The sequence below is a fragment of the Orcinus orca genome, chromosome 3 (genome assembly GCF_937001465.1).
Source record: "Orcinus orca chromosome 3, mOrcOrc1.1, whole genome shotgun sequence".
NCBI classification, from domain to species: Eukaryota; Metazoa; Chordata; class Mammalia; order Artiodactyla; family Delphinidae; genus Orcinus; species Orcinus orca.
Window position 1 is genome coordinate 155,650,047 of NC_064561.1, and position 18,170 is coordinate 155,668,216.

Genomic DNA, 18,170 nt, shown 5'->3' on the forward strand with positions numbered 1-18,170 from the left:
GACAGATGAATAGGCAGCAGGGATGTTGACCAATGATGAACCAACTACTCTTTCAAGAATCTTAGCTGTAAAAAGAAAACAAGCAATATATAAAAGCTAGGGCATAAAAGGTTTTTTGTTTTTTTTTTTTAATTTAAAGATGTCACAGACATGAGCATGTTTAAACAGTGAAGAGGAAAGTCCAATAGAGAGGGATAATTAAAGGTATATTAAAGGTGATAACCTGACGGAGCAATATTTCTGAGCAGGTGGAAGGAGATGGGATCCCAAAATAACAATGGACAAAGAGATATACCAAATGAGAAGATGTCAGTGTAGACAAGTTTGTAGCTGGAAACGGGGGAGATCCAAAAATTTGAGTACTTATCTGTGAAATGGGAAGAAAAGGGGTCTGAAATTTTGCATATGCATAACAGAATTCATAGACTTTGATCCAGAACAGGTTTTCTAAATTCATTTTTTCTGTCAAATGGATCAACTGACATTCTCCTAGTCACCAAGCTTCAAAGCTCAGTGTCATCTGTGACTTCTCCCTTTTCTTCCTTCCTAGTATCTAAGGAATTATAAAGTGTTGAACTAGTAAGACTAGAAAGGACCTTGAGGATGTTCAAAGTTACAAATGAGTAACTCACATCTCACAGAAGTTAAGAGGTGTGCTTTAGGGTGCACTACGAGTCACTGTTAGCAGCTCCTGTGAGGCAAAGTTCCTGGCCAGAAGGGGTGAGTGACCTACTAAAAGCAAACATCTATCAGACTGCACTGTGTATTTCCCAGTCTAATATACTACCTGGCACATAGTAGGGACTCAGTAAATATTCAGTGAACCCAAGAGTGAATGCTGGCGTTGGTGGCTAGCTGAAGAGTAAGTCACAGATTTGGAATCAATTTGGGCTTGGCAGAACCTTGGAATCACTCTAGTTCAACTCCCTCACTTTATAGATGAGGAATCTGAGGCCCAGAAAGATGAAGCAACCTGCCCAAAGTCCAAAAGCTAGTTATTGATAGTGCTCGGACTACAAAGAAGCAAAAAGAGTGCCAAAGCAAAAGGATCCAAAGAGCAGGAGGGATAAACATTAGGATGTGCACTGCCATTTGATTCTCCTCTTGTAACAGGAGCATTTTCGTCTATTTCCATTACTTTTACTCTAGCTTCGATCCAAGAGTAACTATTCCAACAGCGCCCAAGTCTCCCTTCCTCTTCCTGCCTCCCAATTTGTTCCACATTCGAAAACCAGATCAAGTCATCAAACATTGCTCTCAGGACTCATTTCATTCCAGTTAAAAGCCTTCAAAAGGCTAACTACTGCCTACAGGATAAGGTCCAAATTATTAACATTCTCTACCCTTCACTCTTTTCCTATCTACTTTTTCAACCACAGCTTCCCATCTAGAAATTTTCCACTTGGCCAGACTCGTCTATCCATCATCCTCTAACTTTCTCAAAGGCTAACACCTCCCCTCCACCCCAATAGTTTTTTGGAGGTTAGCAGATGTACCACCTGCGCAATCCCACAGGGTACCATGCTTAAATGAGCCCGGTGCTCGGCTTACTGCTGTCTATCCCTCTTGCAATTCTTAGCAATTTCTGAACAAGGGGCTGCGTTTTCATTTTGCACTAGGCCCCGCAAATTGTGCAGCTGGTCCTGAGTCCGTCTCCTCAAACCCTGGCCCAGAGCTGGACATATCAGCCATCCAATACGAGGTGGCTGAATGAACGAACAAAGGGTCTAGTCTTATGTGCAATAAGAAAAGAGTCTAGGCTTATGTGCAATAACGAAAAAAAGGACTGACCCCGAGCAAGAAGCTGCGGCCTCACGCACGTTCCCGCCAAGCCCTTAAAACCGCACTCGCAGGGCCGGCGCAGCCTCAGACCAGTTCCAGCTGGGTTTAGCTCCAACACCAAATAGAATTCCAGCCCTTCCCCCGGCCGCAGCCAATCCCTGAAGCTCCTCAGCCTCCGAAACCGCTGCGGGTTCTGATTGGCTGGAAGAGGTGGCCTGGGGGAGGGTGGAGACCGCGGGGGGAAAGGGGTGGAGCTGGAGGTCGGTTCCCGGGCGGGGGAAGCGTACTGCGCAGGCGTCGATGGAAAAGGCTCCCCAAACAAACACAACCCACCACCAGGAGGCCTCCAGCTTTTCCCCGCCCACCTTTCCCTCTCGAGGGCTCTCCCGGCTCCCAATCGCCCGGCTTTCCCCGCCCCCGTCAACGTCTGGGCACGTCCTCTTTGCGGCGCCGGCCACGCACGGCTGTGCACTTAACCTCTGCCCGCCCGGCTGGAACGTAGAGGCCGGGGCGGCGCGAGCGGCGCGCACTGCTGGCGGCTGGAAGCGGAGGCGGGAGCCCGGGCCTGCAGCTGCTGCCGGGCCGACGATGACTTGTTACAGAGGCTTCCTGCTGGGCAGCTGTCGTCGCGTGGCGGGCGGCCGGGCAGCGGCGCTGAGGGGGCCGGGGGCGGGAGGCCCCGCCGCGCGGCCGCGGCTCGGCGGTGACGGCGGCGGCCGGCGGCACCTGGGGCAGGGGCAGCCGCGCGAGCTGGCGGGCTGTGGCAGCCGCCTCGACGGCGGCTTCCGCCCGTCCCGGGTGGTGGTGGTGGCCAAAACCACCCGGTACGAGTTCGAGCAGCAGCGGTACCGTTACGCGGAGCTCTCTGAGGAGGACCTGAAGCAGTTGGTGGGTCCCGGCGGCCCCCGCCCTTGTGCCTCGGCCCGGCGCTGGTTCGCTCACTGGCTCGGCCGTGACTTTGGGGGTGCGGTTCTGGGAATCGCTCCGCAGGCCGCCCCGGGGGAAAGGGAGCCCCTGGGCGCCGCTATGGGCAGCGGAAAAGAAGCTATGGTACCGCAGACACACCCCCTTTTAGTGGGCAGGACTGCCAGGCCTGGGCACTCCGGGGAGCCGGTCTGGTTGAGCCTTTTCCGCGCTGGAACGTGGTTCTCAGACAAGGTTCCAGGAGTTTGTATCAAAAGCTCACGTGTCTCCAGTGCTGGGCAGAGCAGCGGGGAAAATTTGGATGTATGTTGTTAAGTAGCAAGGTCCAGGCAAAAGGCAGGTAAACAGGGTAATTATGAAATACAGCGTCTAGGTCTATATAATATAGTAGTGCCTCCACAACAGACTATATTTGGTATAGATATTTACTAATACTTTGCAAAGTATATAAATACACCTAAGGGGGGGGGGAAACCCTGAATATTATCTGCCTTCACTCTTATTCTTGGAACTTCTGATCCCATGTCCCCACCCACTTTAAGGAAACGAGAGTGATGATGCTACCATGAGCAGTATGTCCAGAAAAATCTCCATTGGAAATCTCTAATTGTTGACACTGCACCAAAAGGCTTTGGAATAAATTGCCTGTAACCATAATCCTGTAGAATTCTGTGCAAGAGTAGACAGCCTGTTCTGAACTTCTGGTTCGTAATCATCAGCAATCTTTTGGTAATATTTTGTGGAGGTATCAGAATGAAATTGTAAATCATCCTTGTTTAAGTACTGACTGTTTTCAGCATTTAACTTCTTGACTGTTTAATGAGTTAATTGAGGAGGGCCCCTGTATTCATCGGGTGGCCATGCTAGGTGCAGGTTTCTCTCCTTTTCCCTAGTGTTTGAAGGTAGCAATTTATAGAAAACATTTGCATCATTTAAAGAGTAAATCAGCAAACAGTTGGAGCAGGAGGTCGGAGTAGTTGAGTTTGTGTTAGGGAGTGAAGTTGAGGGTGAGGTAGGGAATAAAATTGGAGCAAGCATTTCTGATTTGGGAAAGAGGTGTGCCATATGGGTTGTACTCCTAATTTTAAAGACCTGCTTTTTAGAAGTTGTCGGATGCCATATACCCCTAAATATGTTCTTCATACGATTTTATGGAAGCCTCTCACGACAAGTAAAAATAGTATACTTGATTGGGATTCGGGGTCAGGAGCTTGGAGCCAGGCCCAGGTTCTCTGTGGCTAACTTCCTTTTAACTTCCGTGGGCCTTCTTGGTGACAGCGATACTTTTTGTGTTGTGCTGTCGTTTTCAAAGTGCTTTCACCTAGTTCAGTGTGTGAAATACTAGGATTGGACTAGGTAGCCTCCAAGGCCCTTTCTGGTATTTTAAAACTGAAGAACTTTTACAAGGCCTCAAGAATATGAGTGGCATCTGAATTAGATTAATTCTTGGACCTCTGAACTAGATTGACACTAATCAAAACTTTTAAAATGTAAGGCAAATCAAGTCTTTAAAAATCGAACTACCTAGTACACCCACTCTGAGTATCTGAAGAGAAATCTGTAATAGGTAAATATTTGCCTATTGCTAAGTATGCTGTTTGGAATAAGAAAACTTTTGAAGTAAAACTTCTGGACTGTAGAACACAGTTTTGAAATAGTTGTTGTTGCTATCATTTCAATTAAATTTTACTGGATTTGTTTCTTACTGATTTGAGTTTTATCATTTATGTTAAGGCCAGTATTCAGAATGGCATAGTATTAGGTGGAACCCGGACCAGAGATCAGGAACAGACCAAATAATACTAGACTGTGTGAAGTTGTTCTAAAATGGAATTCTGTAATAGGAATGACACGATGATTAATACTGTTTGCTGTTTTCCTAGGGTAAAAGATACTAAGGTATATGAATCATGTGAATCGGATATAAAAGAAAGTGGCCAAGTGCTTACTTGAGTCTTCTGGCACCGTGGCTGGCTATGTCTGTGGTGTCCTGGTAACCTGAAGTTTTGTACCAGAGGGTTCTCTTTTGCTGTGGTGGTGGTGATTGTTTTGTGGCAAAATAGATCTCTATTAGGTCACTTGTTAAAATGCAAATGGAAGAAGAGGGATGGAGTGCTAGTATAATTTCATACCCTGAAGCCTTGTGGTTCTCTAACTTTGTAGCAACTTAAACAATTAGAGGAAATACTTCTTAGCTGATAAAGCATGTACAGACTGGATGAAAGTCTGACTTTCATTTGCTCTTTCATATTGGTTTTACATTGGTTTATTTTTAATTCTTGCATTTCCCTTCCACCTAACTTGTCAGTGACTTTTCTTGTGAATAGAGGATTTCTACTCAGTGATTTTACATCTACTGGCTCAAGACTTGGCAAGGGCTGATTGAACTGTTATTACAATTTACTTGCATCATAAGTGATGTAGCTGTTGGTGGATGTGGAGCTTATATTAACAGAGTTGATGACACTCACAAACTAGACCTTTAGGTGAATCAAAGCTGATTGGAAAGGGTTTTGACGTCATTAAACATGCCTTATTGGCCAAAGAGAATGTTTCATTTCAAAATATTTTAATATATACCAAATAAAAAATGAGCAGTTTCCACCCTTCTCTGCCCTGACTCCAAGTCTTACAACCCCAGAAGCAACCCCCTTTAATGGTTTCCATTTTTAGTTTTTTTTTAAAAATTAATTTCCTGGGCTTCCCTGGTGGCGCAGTGGTTCAGAGTCCGCCTGCCAATGCAGGGGACATGGGTTCGTGCCCCGGTGCGGGAAGATCCCACATGCCGCGGAGCCTGCACGTCGGGAGGCTGTGCTCCGCAATGGGAGAGGCCACAACAGTAAGAGGCCCGCGTACCGCAAAAAAAAAAAAAAAAAAAAAAAAAAAATTAATTTCCTAACGGGATGGAATAATTTCATTTAGTGGTCCCTCTATTATTGGTTTACATTCTTCCTAGTTATTGCCTTCTTAGCAGATTTGGGAGTTGCTGTGCGTTGGATTTTGTTTCCGTTACTCAGTTTCCTTAAAACACTGGTGTAGCTTAGGTTGTAGTTCTTGGGTAGATAATATTTTTGCCACATGTGCAATGAGTGTAGTGTATGCAATATGAGTATTTATCAAATTAAAGAACATGATCTGGAGTACTGCCAGAGAGCCTTCTAACGGAGCCTCACTCCTTTCAAATCTTCCAGACACAGGAACCAAAACGGTCTATCCAAAGTGAACATCTGGCCACTTTACTCCTCTGCTTAAAACCCCTCAGAAGCTCCCTATAACCTATAGAGTCACCCAGGGAATTTGTTAGAATGCAGGTACCTGAACCTTATTCTCATCCCCCTCAATATAAAGATTCAGTTTGTGGAGAACTCTCAGACTCTGCCTCTTTGAACCATACCCTTAAGCTTGCTGATGCTTTGTCCAGGGCTTTGCATTTTTAACAAGCTCTCCACGTTTGCAAGTGGTCCCCAGATCAGACTTCGAGAAACATTATTGTAGGTGTGCTAGAACAAGGCCTTTCATGAATTGACTCCTGTCCACCTCTTGAGCTTCATTTCTAATCAGTTCTTATCTAGAACTTCATTTTCCATTGATTTCAAACTGCTTTAATTTCCATGAGATGTTGTGCTTATTTAATTAACTTATTTATGAATCAGTAGCACGTTAAAATGGTTCAAAATGTAAACGATACAGAAGAGTATGCAATGAAAAGTCTTTTTCTTATTCCTGTCACCAGGCACTCAGTTTTTGTCCCTGGAAGTAACCAATGCTAATCAATTTCTTGTTTTTCTTTCCAGAAATAATATATACATACAAATCAACAGAGGGAAATATTCTTTTTCTTTATCCCATCCCTTTTTACTCAATGATAACATATTATTTAAGCTATTCTTCACCTTGTTCTTTTTTTAATAGTATGTATGTAGTACTTATTGTGTGCAGATGCTTTAGTTTATTAAAATACACTGTGTAATGAATAATATTTGTGTTAATGAATCAAACACTAAAATATTAAAACTGGACTTGCTGAGTCAGGAAGTATATAGATTTGAAATTTTAATAGGTATTGCCAAATTGCTTCCCTTAGAGGCTGTGCCAGCGTATACCTTCACCAGCAATATATGAAGGTGCTTGTTTTTTCATAAAGAGTTTAGCATACTTTGGGGTCTTTGCCAACCTGGTAGGTGAAAAATGGTATTTCAGGGTAGTTTGATTTGCATCCATCACTGTCTTTACCTTTGTAGCCCCTTTTGCTTTGAATGCTCCTCCATCCTTTAGCCAATTCCTGTTCTTGCTGTGAGGTGAAGCTTACACATTACTCTCACAGGAAGCCATCCTTGGTAACCTTGCTGGGCCTCTCTCTGGCCACCAGGGTTATGTTAGGTATTCTTCATTGTATTTTCATAATATGTTTTTGAGCTTTCCTTTTTAGTGTATTATCTGTGGTTATTTTCTTCTCTGGAGTTGAGGGCAAGGACTGTATCTTACACATCATCCTCTCTGCCTTTCCATCCCCACTAGTTAAAGGTGGTGAAATGTTTCTGAATTAAAAAAAAACATTTTTAGTTCTTTCACCCTGAGGCTGCCAGTCAAGGGCCTTATTTCCAGCTGTCAGGCTTCCAAAAGATGTTAGTTGCTAAAAACTTAAGGTAGAGATTACTGATGTGAGTGCCCTGAAAGAGGTTAAATATGTTTGATAAACATGAGCCTAAACAAAAGATGATTTTTATTTGACTATGAGTTTTTTTTTGGGGGGGGGTGCATAAAATGTTTTTAATTCTGTGGAACACAACTTGGAAAATAGAGGCTTAAGGTATACTCCCGTAAATATTTGCAGTTAAATAGGAGACTCATAAAGATGTAAAAGGACTGAATATCACAGTAGATGGAATTAACCATTAACAGAATCATTGATCAATATGTTTTAGAGCCCTGATTTTCAGCCTGCACTATGTATCAGGCTTACCTGGGGGAGCCTGTAGCCAGCCATGAAATTGTAAATAACATGATTTATGTTTATGGTGATCACTTTTTCTATATTTTTAATTATATGGCTTAAGCTCTGAGTTAAGATATTATGCACATTAATATCTTCTCATCTAGTAAAGTATAAGTTGACTTTATTTTAATATTGTTTTGTGTCTTTAAAAAGTTACATCAGTAATATCATATTCTTTAGAATGTGTCTAGTTTTTAGAAATTTTCTTATTCACTATTGGTTTTGAAATTTATCTGTGTTGATATATGTTAATTCATTTTAACTGCTGTATAGTATTCCATTGTTTGGATAATTAGGTTGTTTCCAGTTTTTCCACTATTAAAAAAAATGCTGCAATTAAAAATACAAATAATTTTTCCCTAAGCATTGAATAACTCCCTGATTCCCAGTGTTCTCATGGGCACTTGGTAGACTTTAACATTTTTGCCAATGTGATGAGGGTGAAATTGTATCTTTTAATTTTAAGATACTTAAATATTAAAGAATAAGGAAGAATTTATAGGTGAAGGAGAGAGAGAACAGTACTAGTAAGACATTGGGAAAGGTCATCTTTTTGCCAGTAAAAAGAACTCAAACATTGGTGACTTTAATTCACAGTCAGAAAAATCTTACATCATGATGTACTCATATTTGAAATAGAAGGTAACATGAAGCAGTTTACCCTTGTTACATGTAGTATAGTTTATTTATAATGCTGGTTGTGATCAGTGGGTTGGTATGGTACCCATTCTAAGGGCAATTTGAAAATCATTGCTCAAGAGGAAGTAATATTGAGGCTAAACAGGTAAGTGGGCCTTGTAAAGTTGTTAAATGCCATGGTTTTATCTCCTAGTGGTTTTCAGTCTTTTAGCAGCAGAACACAACTCTTGCTCAGCCCTACTCTCTTCCCCACAGGAGTGGAGGGATGGGTCAGTTTTCTGAGACGTCACCATTCTGGGACTAGTATGAAAGCAGGCTTCGGGTGGGAGTGGTTAGATGACGAGGGGAATAGGAAATACTTTTTAAGGAAGAAACTCATTTAGAAATTCCAGAGGCAAGCTGTTGCATGAGACCAGATAAGAGTTGATGTTGCCCAGAACTCAAGCAGTGGCAGCATGAACGTAAAGGACAGATTGGAGAAACAGTTTGCAGGTGTAATTATTGGACTTCACCACTGGCCGGCTATGGAGACTGAGTGTGAAGGGAGAATTAAAGGTGACACCTGGGGTTTACTTTGTTGACTAGGTAAATGGAACTGTTATTAAGTGTTATATGGGATTCAGAAAAGCAAATTAGAACGGGGAATATATAATCAGATTTAGATGGTTTTGGGGAGAGGTACTTGATCTACATGTGGGTGAATATAAAGGTAGGCATTTGAAAAATTGAGCCTGTAGCTCAAGAAACAAGCTTGCCCTGAAGTTTAATTTCATAGGTACTGGTGTATACTTGGAAGATCAAGTCCCTAGAGTGGGGAGAAAATGAAAATGAAGTAAGAACGGATAAGAATGCCAAGGAAGGTAACTTGAGCAATCCCAACATATAAGGGAGTAAGTAAACAGAATTAAGGGGAATGCAGAAGTAGGAATAAAACAATGGGGAAAGTAAAGGTGAGAGTCTGAGATAAAGAATAAATGGAATAGAAATGATCCAAGATAAATCCCAAATATAGCTGAAGAAATATTTAGGGTTCCCTGCACCTGGCCTGATCATACTAGGTAAGTAGTTTACTTTAGCTGTCAGTTAGGTACCACTAATCCTTTTAAGGCAATTTTGAATGGTGCTTCGTGTACCATTTAGTTAAGTGTATTCTTCTAAGAGTGCTTAAATTATGCCTAGTGAGTTTACATACCAAACTGTCATTGTGTCACGAGTTGGTGAGACAGTGTGTTAAATTTAAAAAGACATATTTCCTTCCCTTACTGGAGTACAAAATAGTAACGCTCAGCTGACTAGTAAAACAAGTTTAAAAAATATGTAATAGATTCAGTTTTGGTCAAGTAAAAATGTCTGTGATACTTTAATAAAAGTGTTTGGGCCGTTTAGAAAATAGCCTATCACCTCTGACTTTAAGGTGTGGTGAATTTCTGTCCCTTCAGAACCCTCTTTTTTTTCCTTTCATGCTGTGTTGTGTTTTAACCTCTGAGCCGCATGGGGAGAAGTGATGTTGGCTTTTGGAGATTTTATAAGAAAATTCTTTTGCTAATACTGAGTGTGTCTGCCTGTAGAGCTTTTAGATTCACACTGCTTTCTCCAAGTATCCTAGTGAATAATCATAAAAGAAAGGTTTTTTTTTGTTTGTTTTTTAATGCTGATAGGAACTAACAAGCTTTTGGGGGAAAAAAAGGAAGAAAATATTAAGAACTTTGTTACTAATACCTAAGGTGTAGCATTGCATAATTGAGAATGTATTCTAAATTTCAGTAATTTCTCTAATCTCTTAATTGTAAGACATTTTACAGAGAATTCATGTGTTCTTGTTTTTGTCTGATTGAAGTATGTTTTTAAATCTTTGAAGTGTTGTTATTTTCTGAGGGGGTAGCTAGAAATTCTTACTAGCCTTTGAATATTAAAAAAAAAACTTTAAAAAATATGAGCCAGTTGAATAGTGATTTAAGACTTTCTAATTGATGCTTTTTATTAAAAAAAAGCATGCTTTTTATTAAGGCATTAAAAATGCCTTATCTCTTAGCTGCCTAGTTAGCCAGTACATGTTAATGCAGCTTACTAGCCCAACCAGCTAGATTGTTTATGAAAGTAATTAAAGAACTTGTATTCTCTAAATAAATGTATCGAGCATGAGTTGTTAAATAATTAGTTCACAAGAAGAAATGTGAGTGGGAATAAGAATTTATGAAGTGACATTTCTGCTCCAATATTAAGTATTCTAATGCTAAATGAACTTTGTCTTCAGATTTGGAACTTCAGTGTTGCTAGCAAAACATATTAAAATCGTGGAAAACTTAGTTTTCTATTAGTTCTTTATAATTTTTCCCCTGCAAATTCAGACCTCCTTCACCATGTCAAATTGAAGTTTCATAAAACTCAGCTGCTGAGTAATCTTAATTTTCTGGAGTTTTCTGAGAGCCAGGAAGTAAGCACCAAAGCTCCTGAACCACCAGATTAGAATTAATAGTACCGATATGTAGGATTTATGTCCTTTATTCCTGGGTATATGTTCTATATTGTGGAAGCCAAAAATGGGAACATAAGATAAAAATCTGGACAGTGAATTGAACTCTGAAGGCCAGTTGCCCTTAAGTTTTATTTATAGCAGGTTAGAAGCAGTAAATTTGATGAAAATATTTTATTAGACTTTTCTACCTTTGAATGGGTTCTCACTGAGTTTTCAGTGCTGCATTTAATGCATTTGATTGAGCTCAGCTAATGTTTAACTGAACACAGTAGTAGGCACTCACATATCTGAATGAATAAATTCAATTTTTTAGAGCTTAATTTCTAGCTATTCAGTGTTTACTCTTGAAATGGCTTCATGAGAGGTAATTATTGTAAAAAAATAATATAACATGGTAACTTATCTGCTAGAAAATCAGGGGCTTGATATTGAAGCAGGTTAGTTTGAGATGCCTGTTAGATATCCAGAGAAAGATGTCAGAGACGCAGTTGGGTACCTTCACCTGGAGCCCTAAAGATAGGCCAGGATTAGAGATTGCAATTAGGAGTCATCAGCATCAGCATACAAGATCTCTTTTAAAGCCTTGAAACTAGAGATCCCCAGGGAGAGAGCAGAAAAGAAAATCACTGTGATCCATATTTACTGAAAGGTGGTTAGTGCAGTTTTAGTTTATCTGTGGTTGGGTAATGGAAGTAATAATCTGAATATTAATGCTATGTTCATCCATATTTAGAAATGATACTCTTAGAATAGTTTTTCAACCCTTATTTACATTGATTTGTTGATCAAAGTAAATGAACGATTATCTAATTATTACCTTGCTTGCTGCTTTCCTTTAGAGAAAATATTCTTAACATTGGTTTGCTCTGTCTAAATATAATGAGGTTTATATCTAGGCATTAAACTGTTGTACAGGCTGTCTCATTTAGTATATGCGAGTTAACATCTATGGATTAATTTTTTTTTCTGTGTGGAATTCAGTTTATTTTTATTTTCCCTTTTTAAAATTTTTATTGACGTATAGTTGATTTACAATGTGTTAATTTCAGGTGTACAGCTAAGTGATTCAGTTATATATATATACACACACATATTTATATACATATATATATAAAACATTTTTAGATTCTTTTCCATTATAGGTTATTACAAGATATTTTGAGTGTAGTTCCCTGTGCTGTACAGTAGGTCCTTGTTGGTTATCTGTTTTAGATATAGTATTGTGTATATTTTAATTCCAACCTCCTAATTTATCCCTCCCCACCCCTTTCCCCTTTGGTAACTATAAGTTTGTCTTCTGTGTCTGAGAGTTATTTCTATTTCATAAATAAGTTCACTTGTATCATTTTAATTTTAGATTCCACATATAACTGACATCATATATTTGTCTTCCTCTGTCTGACTTAGTTCACTTAGTATGATAATCTCTAGGTCCATCCATGTTGCTGCAAATGGCATTATTTCATTCTTTTTTATGGCTGAGTAATCTTCCACTGTGTATATATACCACATCTCCCTTATCCATTCATCTGTTGATGGACACTTAGGTTGCTTCCATGTCTTGGCTGCTGTAGATAGTGCTGCTATGAACATTGGAGTGCATTTGTCTTTTCAAATTATAGTTTTCTCTGCATATATGTCCAGGAGTGGAATCGCTGGTTCATATGATAACTCTATTTTTAGTTTTTTAAGGAACCTCCATACCGTTCTCTATAGTGGCTGCCCCAATTTATGTTCCCACCAACAGTGTAGGAGGATTCCCTTTTCTCCACACCGTCTCCAGCATTTATTATTTGTAGATGGACTAATTTTCAAATAGCCAAATATGTCCTCAGCTTCTCTTCTGAAAAGCATGTTTCCCTGTAGATTATAGAGTGAGGACAACACTATTTTAAAAGTCTTAACCTGGGCTTCCCTGGTGGCGCAGCGGTTGAGAGTCCACCTGCTGAAGCAGGGGACACGGGTTCGTGCCCCCGTCCGGGAAGATCCCACATGCTGCGGAGCGGCTGAGCCCTTGAGCCATGGCCGCTGAGCCTGCAGCCTGCTGAGCCTGTGCTCCGCAACGGGAGAGGCCACAACAGTGAGAGGCCCGCGTACCGCAAAAAAAAAAAAAAAAAAAAAAAGTCTTAACCCATTATTCATAAACAAGATTGGGAAGGTAGGTATCAAAATATTCACACTAATTATCCCAAGGTAATAAGATTATATGTAGTTTTAATTTTTCATGACTGTGTCTTCCATGTTGTGTTGTTTTTATAACCTTTTTAAAAAGAAAAATACATATTATTAAAATACTATCTAGGGGCTTCCCTGGTGGTGCAGTGGTTGAGAGTCTGCCTGCCAACAGGTAGGGGACATGGGTTCGTGCCCCAGTCTGGGAAGATCCCACATGCCCCGGAGCAGCTGGGCCCGTGAGCCGTGGCCGCTGGGCCTGCGCGTCCGGAGCCTGTGCTCCGCAACGGGAGAGGCCCGAGTACCGCAAAAAAAAAAAAAAAAAAAAAAAAAAAAAAATACTATCTAAAATTGGTTTTACTTTATAATTCAGTAAGTAATGATTTAAAACAAAAGAATATAAGACTGTATTTTGGACAGGTACTTGAAAAACAGATTTTGTGTCATAAAGAGTCAAGGCGTAAGGGAATTTGGAAAAGGAAAGAAAATAACATGCTTTTTTTTTTCTTCCAGTTTTATTGAGATGTAATTAATACACAGCACTGAATAAGTTTAAGGTGTACAGCATAATGATTTGACATACATACATCATGAAATGATTATCACAATAAGTTTAGTGAACATCTGTCATCTCATATAGACATAAAATGAAGGAAATAGAAAATTGTTTTTTCTTGTAATGAGACCTCTTAGGATTTGCTCTCTTAACAACTTTCATATATAACATAGAGCAGTGCTAATTATAATTACCATGTTGTCCATTACATCTCTAATACTTATTTATCTTAAAACTTTGTACCTTTTGACTGCCTTCATCCAACTCCACGTCCCTCCATCCCCTGCTTCTAGTAACCACAAATCTTACTTCTTTTTCTATGAGTGAGTTTGTTTTTGAAGTATAATTGACCTACAATGCTATGTTAGTTCCTGTTACAGAACACAGTGATTGGTATTTCTGTACATTTCAAAATGGTCACCACGTGATCATTTCATACCTGTGACCCATTTATTTTGCAACTGTAAGTTTGTACCTCTTAATCTCCCTCACCTATTCTTTCCTTTCCCCACCCCTCTCCCCTCTGGCAATCACCTGTTTGTTCTCTGTATCTATAACTGTTTCTGTTTTGTTATGTTCTTTTTTTTTTTTTGATACCGCATATAAGTAAAATATAGTATTTGTCTTTCTCTGTCTGACTTAATTGGCTTAGCATAATAATACCCTCTAGGTTCATCCATGCTGTCACAAATGGCAAGATTTCATTCTTTTTTTTTCAAGGCTGGGTAGTATTCCGTTGTGTATATATAGGCAGCATAGATATGGGTCTTGTTTTTGTATCCATTCAGCCACTCTGTGTCTTTTGATTGGAGCATTTAGTCCATTTACATTTAAAATAATTATGGATAGGTGTGTACTTACTGCCATTTTGTTAACTTGGGGGGGTTGTTTTGTAGTTCTTTTTTATTCTTTTCCTTTGTGATTTGATGACTATCTTTAGTATTATCTTTGGATTCCTTTCTGTTTTGTTCATGTGAATCTATTGTTGATTTTTGGTTTGTGTTTACTGTGAGGTTTATATCTTGCAATCTGTATATACATGTGACTGTTTTAAGTTCCTGATCTCTTAAGTTCAAACTCATTTTTGCTCCTTCCTCTCATGTTTACTGTTGGGCATCATGTTTTACATCACTTTGCATATCTCTTACCTACTTATTGTGGATATAGATGATTTTACTATTTTTGTCTTTTAACCTTTTTACTAGCTTTGTACATGGTTGATTTACTACTTTTACTGTATATTTGCTTCTACCAATGAGCTTTTTCCTTTTGTAATTTTCATATTTCTAGTTGTGGCCTTTTTTTCCCCCTCTGCTTTGAGAAATCCCTTTAACATTTGTTGTAAAACTGTCTTAGAGGTGCTGGATTCTTTTAGCTTTTGCTTGTCTGTAAAACTTTTGATCTCTCCATCAAATCTGAATGAAAGCCCTCCTGTGTAGAGTATTTTTGGTTGTGGGTTTTCCCTTTCTTAACTTTAAATATATCATGCCACTCCCTTCTGGCCCACAGAGTATCTGCTGAAAAGTCAGCTGATAGCCTTATGGAAGTTCCCTTGTTCGTACGTAACTTGTTGTTTTTCCTCTGCTGCTTTTAATATTCTCTCTTTATCTTTAATTTTTTCCATTTTAATTACTGTGTGTCTTGGTGTGGTCCTCTTTGGGTTAATCCTGTTTGGGACTCTCTGTGCTTCCTGGACCTGGATGTCTATCCTTTCCCATGTTAGGGAAGTTTTTAGCTGTTATGTCTACAAATATGTTCTCTGCCCCTTTCTCTCTCTTTTCTTTCTGGGACCCCTATAATGTGAATGTTAGTATGCTTGATGTTGTCCCAGAGGTCTCTTAAACTATCCTCATTCATTTTTATTTATTTTTTCTCTTTTTCTGTTCAGCTTCAGTGATTTCCACTACTATATCTTTCATCTTTCTGATCCATTCCTTTATGTCATCTAATTTAATGTTGATTCCTTCTAGTGTATTTTTCATTTCAGTTATTGTGTTCTTCTCTGTTCGGTTCATCTTTATATTTTCTAACTCTTTGTTAAAAACTTCTGACTTCTCACCCTTTTCATTTCATCTTCTCCAGAGTTCTTTGAACAACTTTATGATCATTACCTTGATCTCTTTATCAGGTTTAGATTGCCTATCTCCACTTCACTTAGTTCCTCTGGGGTTTTATCTTGTTCATTAATTTGGTACATATTCCTCTGTTGCTTCGTTGTTCTTAATTTGCTGTTTTTATTTCTATGTATTTGGTAGGTTGGTTATGTTTTTCCAACCTGGGAGAAGCAGGTTTTATAGGAGATGTCCTTTGCATGCCAGCAGCACACTCTGCTCTGGTCACCGGACCTGTGTGCTCTAGGGGTGCCCCCTGTGTGGGCTGTATGGGCCCTCCTGTGATGGGCTGACTACTGTGGGTGGTCTGGAAGGCGTGGCTGGTCCCGGGTCTGGTTGGTTGTCAGGCCCTGCCTTGCATGGTGGCTGCCAGCTGCCGTTGGGTGGGGCTGGGTCACAAGGCTGCTGGCTGTGGGGCCCTGGGGCTCCTTGCATTGGTGGGCAGAGCTGGGTTCTGGAGTAGGTGGTTGTGGGGCCAAGGGCCCCGGGTCTAGTCTTGGCCTGCCGATGGGTGGGGCTGGTTCTTGACATGACTGTCTATGGGGTCGGGGGTGTCTCAAAGCTGGTGGGAGGGGCCGGATCCTGTGGCAGTTGGTTGAGAGGTCCAAGGTGCCCCAGAGCTGGTGTTGGCCCACTGGTGGGTGGGGCTGGGGTCAAGAGGATCCCCAGGCTGGTGCCTTCCCACTGGTGGGTGAGGCCAGGTTCTGAGGTTAGTGCCATCACACTGGTGGATGCAGGCGGTCCTGGAGTCTCTGGCTGCAGGGCCCTGGAGGTCTTGGAGTCGGTATTTCAGCCCACTCGTGGCCAGGGCCAGGGCCCAGGGGGTCCTGGGGCTGGTGCCTACCCACTGGTGGGTGAGGCTGGCCCCCAGACTGTTGCAGGCCCACTGGTGGGCAGAGCCAGGTCCTGGGGTCTCTGATTGCAGGGCCCCGGGGGGCCCATGGCTAGTGTGAGCGTACTGGTGTGTGAGCTGGGTCTTGGGCCCTCTGGTGGACAGGGCTGGGTCCTGGGATATCTGTGGCCTCGGGGTCTTAAGGCAGCAGACCTGTGGGTTCACATCCTGGCAGTAAAAAGCTAGAAGGAGGATTCCAAAATGGTGCTTGCTGTCGCCAGCATTCTCGTGGTAGAACGAGCTTCCCAAAATGACTGTTACCAGTGTCTGTGTCCCCAGGGTGAGCTCTAGTTGCCTCTTGTCTCTTCAGGAGCCTCTCCAGGATCAGCAGATGGGTCTGGCCCAGGCTTTTTTCAAATTACTGCTTCTGCCCTGGGTCCTGGAGCGTGTGAGATTTTGTGTGTGCCCTTTAGGAGTGGAGCCCCAAAGCCCCGGCTCTCCTGAAAGTAAGCCCTGCTGGCCTTCAAAGCCAAATGTTCTGGGGACTTGTCTTCCCAATGCAGAGCCACTGGGCTGAGGAGCCAGTGTGGGGCTCCGACCCCTTGCTCCTTGGGAGGAACCTCTGCAATTGTAAATTATTTCCCCCAATTTGTGGGTTGCCCACCCAGGGGTATGGGTATTGACTATACTGCATCTCCGAACCTCTTACCTGTCTTGTTGTGGTTCTCTTTTATATCTTCAGTTGTAGGTGATCTTTTCTGCTAGTCTTCTGGTTTTTTTCTTGAATAGTTCCTCTGTAAGTAAGTAGTTTTGTAAGTAATTTTGTTGTATGCTGAAAATAACATGCTTTTTAATTCTAGCATTCACTCTAGTGGACATATTTCCTACCTGATGATTAAATGGATGTTTCTAAACTTCTCTCTCAACATTTTACTTTACAGATTATTCAGAAGACATATACTTTAAAAGAATATTAATGATAAGATAGTGACATTATAAAATATTCTAAATGACTAGGAAAAATAATCCTTGAAGGCTATATGTCTTTATATCTAAAAGTTATCCATTCTCAAGCAGCTAACAAGCCCTTTGTTTAGATTGTGTAAATTCCAAATAGAGTTCATAAATCTGAATACAAGAGAGCTGAAAATCCAAGTAGAACAAAGGTCATCTAACTGCCTTCTAAAATATTAGTTCATCTTTGGTCTTCAGTAGCCATATGCAGTATGTTAAAAATCCATTTAGGAAAAAAAGCACTCAAGCTGTAAAACATGAGATTTTTGAGATCCCATTGACCACATGATTCAGGAAACTTACTGCTGTGTTTGGTATTAAAACCAAGTTATGATTTTCTGGAACCAGACTTTCTAATTAAGTTTATACTTGTAGGTTTCACATATAGTCATTAAAATGTATCTCCCCCCCCAAAAAAAACCCCATTCTGCTTTATATAGGGCTTTTTAAAGAAATATAATATGTAATATATATTATGTAATAAGGCAAAACTTGTTTTATTTTGATATAGCTTGCATTGAAAGGCTCTAGCTACAGTGGACTGCTTGAACGACATCATATTCACACCCAAAATGTAGAGCACATTCTTGATAGTTTACGGTAAGTCTGTGGGATCAGGTCTTGAGTGGGACTTTCAATTTTTATTTTTACTAGCAGCTAATACTTAG

The 18,170-nt window shown here is 40.6% G+C and overlaps 2 protein-coding genes and 1 long non-coding RNA gene across 12 annotated transcripts in view; 1 reads left to right on the top strand and 2 right to left on the bottom strand.

The window, feature by feature from the left end:
- Nucleotides 1-1,913, bottom strand: part of LOC117199984 (uncharacterized) — a 53,631-nt gene extending 51,718 nt beyond the window's left edge. For both annotated transcript variants that reach the window (XR_004481350.2, XR_004481349.2), the window contains exon 1: nt 1,792-1,913. This is a non-coding gene — a long non-coding RNA (uncharacterized LOC117199984). The remainder of the gene's footprint in view (nt 1-1,791) is intronic.
- Nucleotides 1-18,170, bottom strand: part of SKP2 (S-phase kinase associated protein 2) — a 216,064-nt gene that overhangs the window by 128,747 nt on the left and 69,147 nt on the right. The window contains exons 11-12 of one of the 3 annotated variants that reach the window (XR_004481353.2): nt 17,198-17,282; nt 14,106-16,927 (exon numbers count right to left, since the gene is read on the bottom strand). The exons of 1 other annotated variant lie outside the window; for it this stretch is intronic. Coding sequence is in view for 1 of the 2 variants with exons in the window: in XM_033421265.2 (XP_033277156.1) it covers nt 17,250-17,282 (33 nt within the window). In the remaining variant the exon portion in view is untranslated. Of the gene's footprint in view, nt 1-14,105; nt 17,283-18,170 lie in introns of those variants that run through there. One more of the 3 variants, XM_033421265.2, reaches the window with a different exon arrangement.
- NADK2 (NAD kinase 2, mitochondrial) overlaps nt 2,171-18,170 on the top strand; it is a 46,437-nt gene continuing 30,437 nt past the window's right edge. The window contains exons 1-2 of one of the 7 annotated variants that reach the window (XM_049708012.1): nt 2,171-2,670; nt 18,014-18,102. In XM_049708012.1, the coding sequence (XP_049563969.1) occupies nt 2,371-2,670; nt 18,014-18,102 (389 nt within the window). In that variant the 5' untranslated portion in view covers nt 2,171-2,370. Of the gene's footprint in view, nt 2,671-8,093; nt 8,927-18,013; nt 18,103-18,170 lie in introns of those variants that run through there. The other 6 variants (XM_012531650.3, XM_004266000.4, XM_033421264.2 and 3 more) reach the window with 6 other exon arrangements.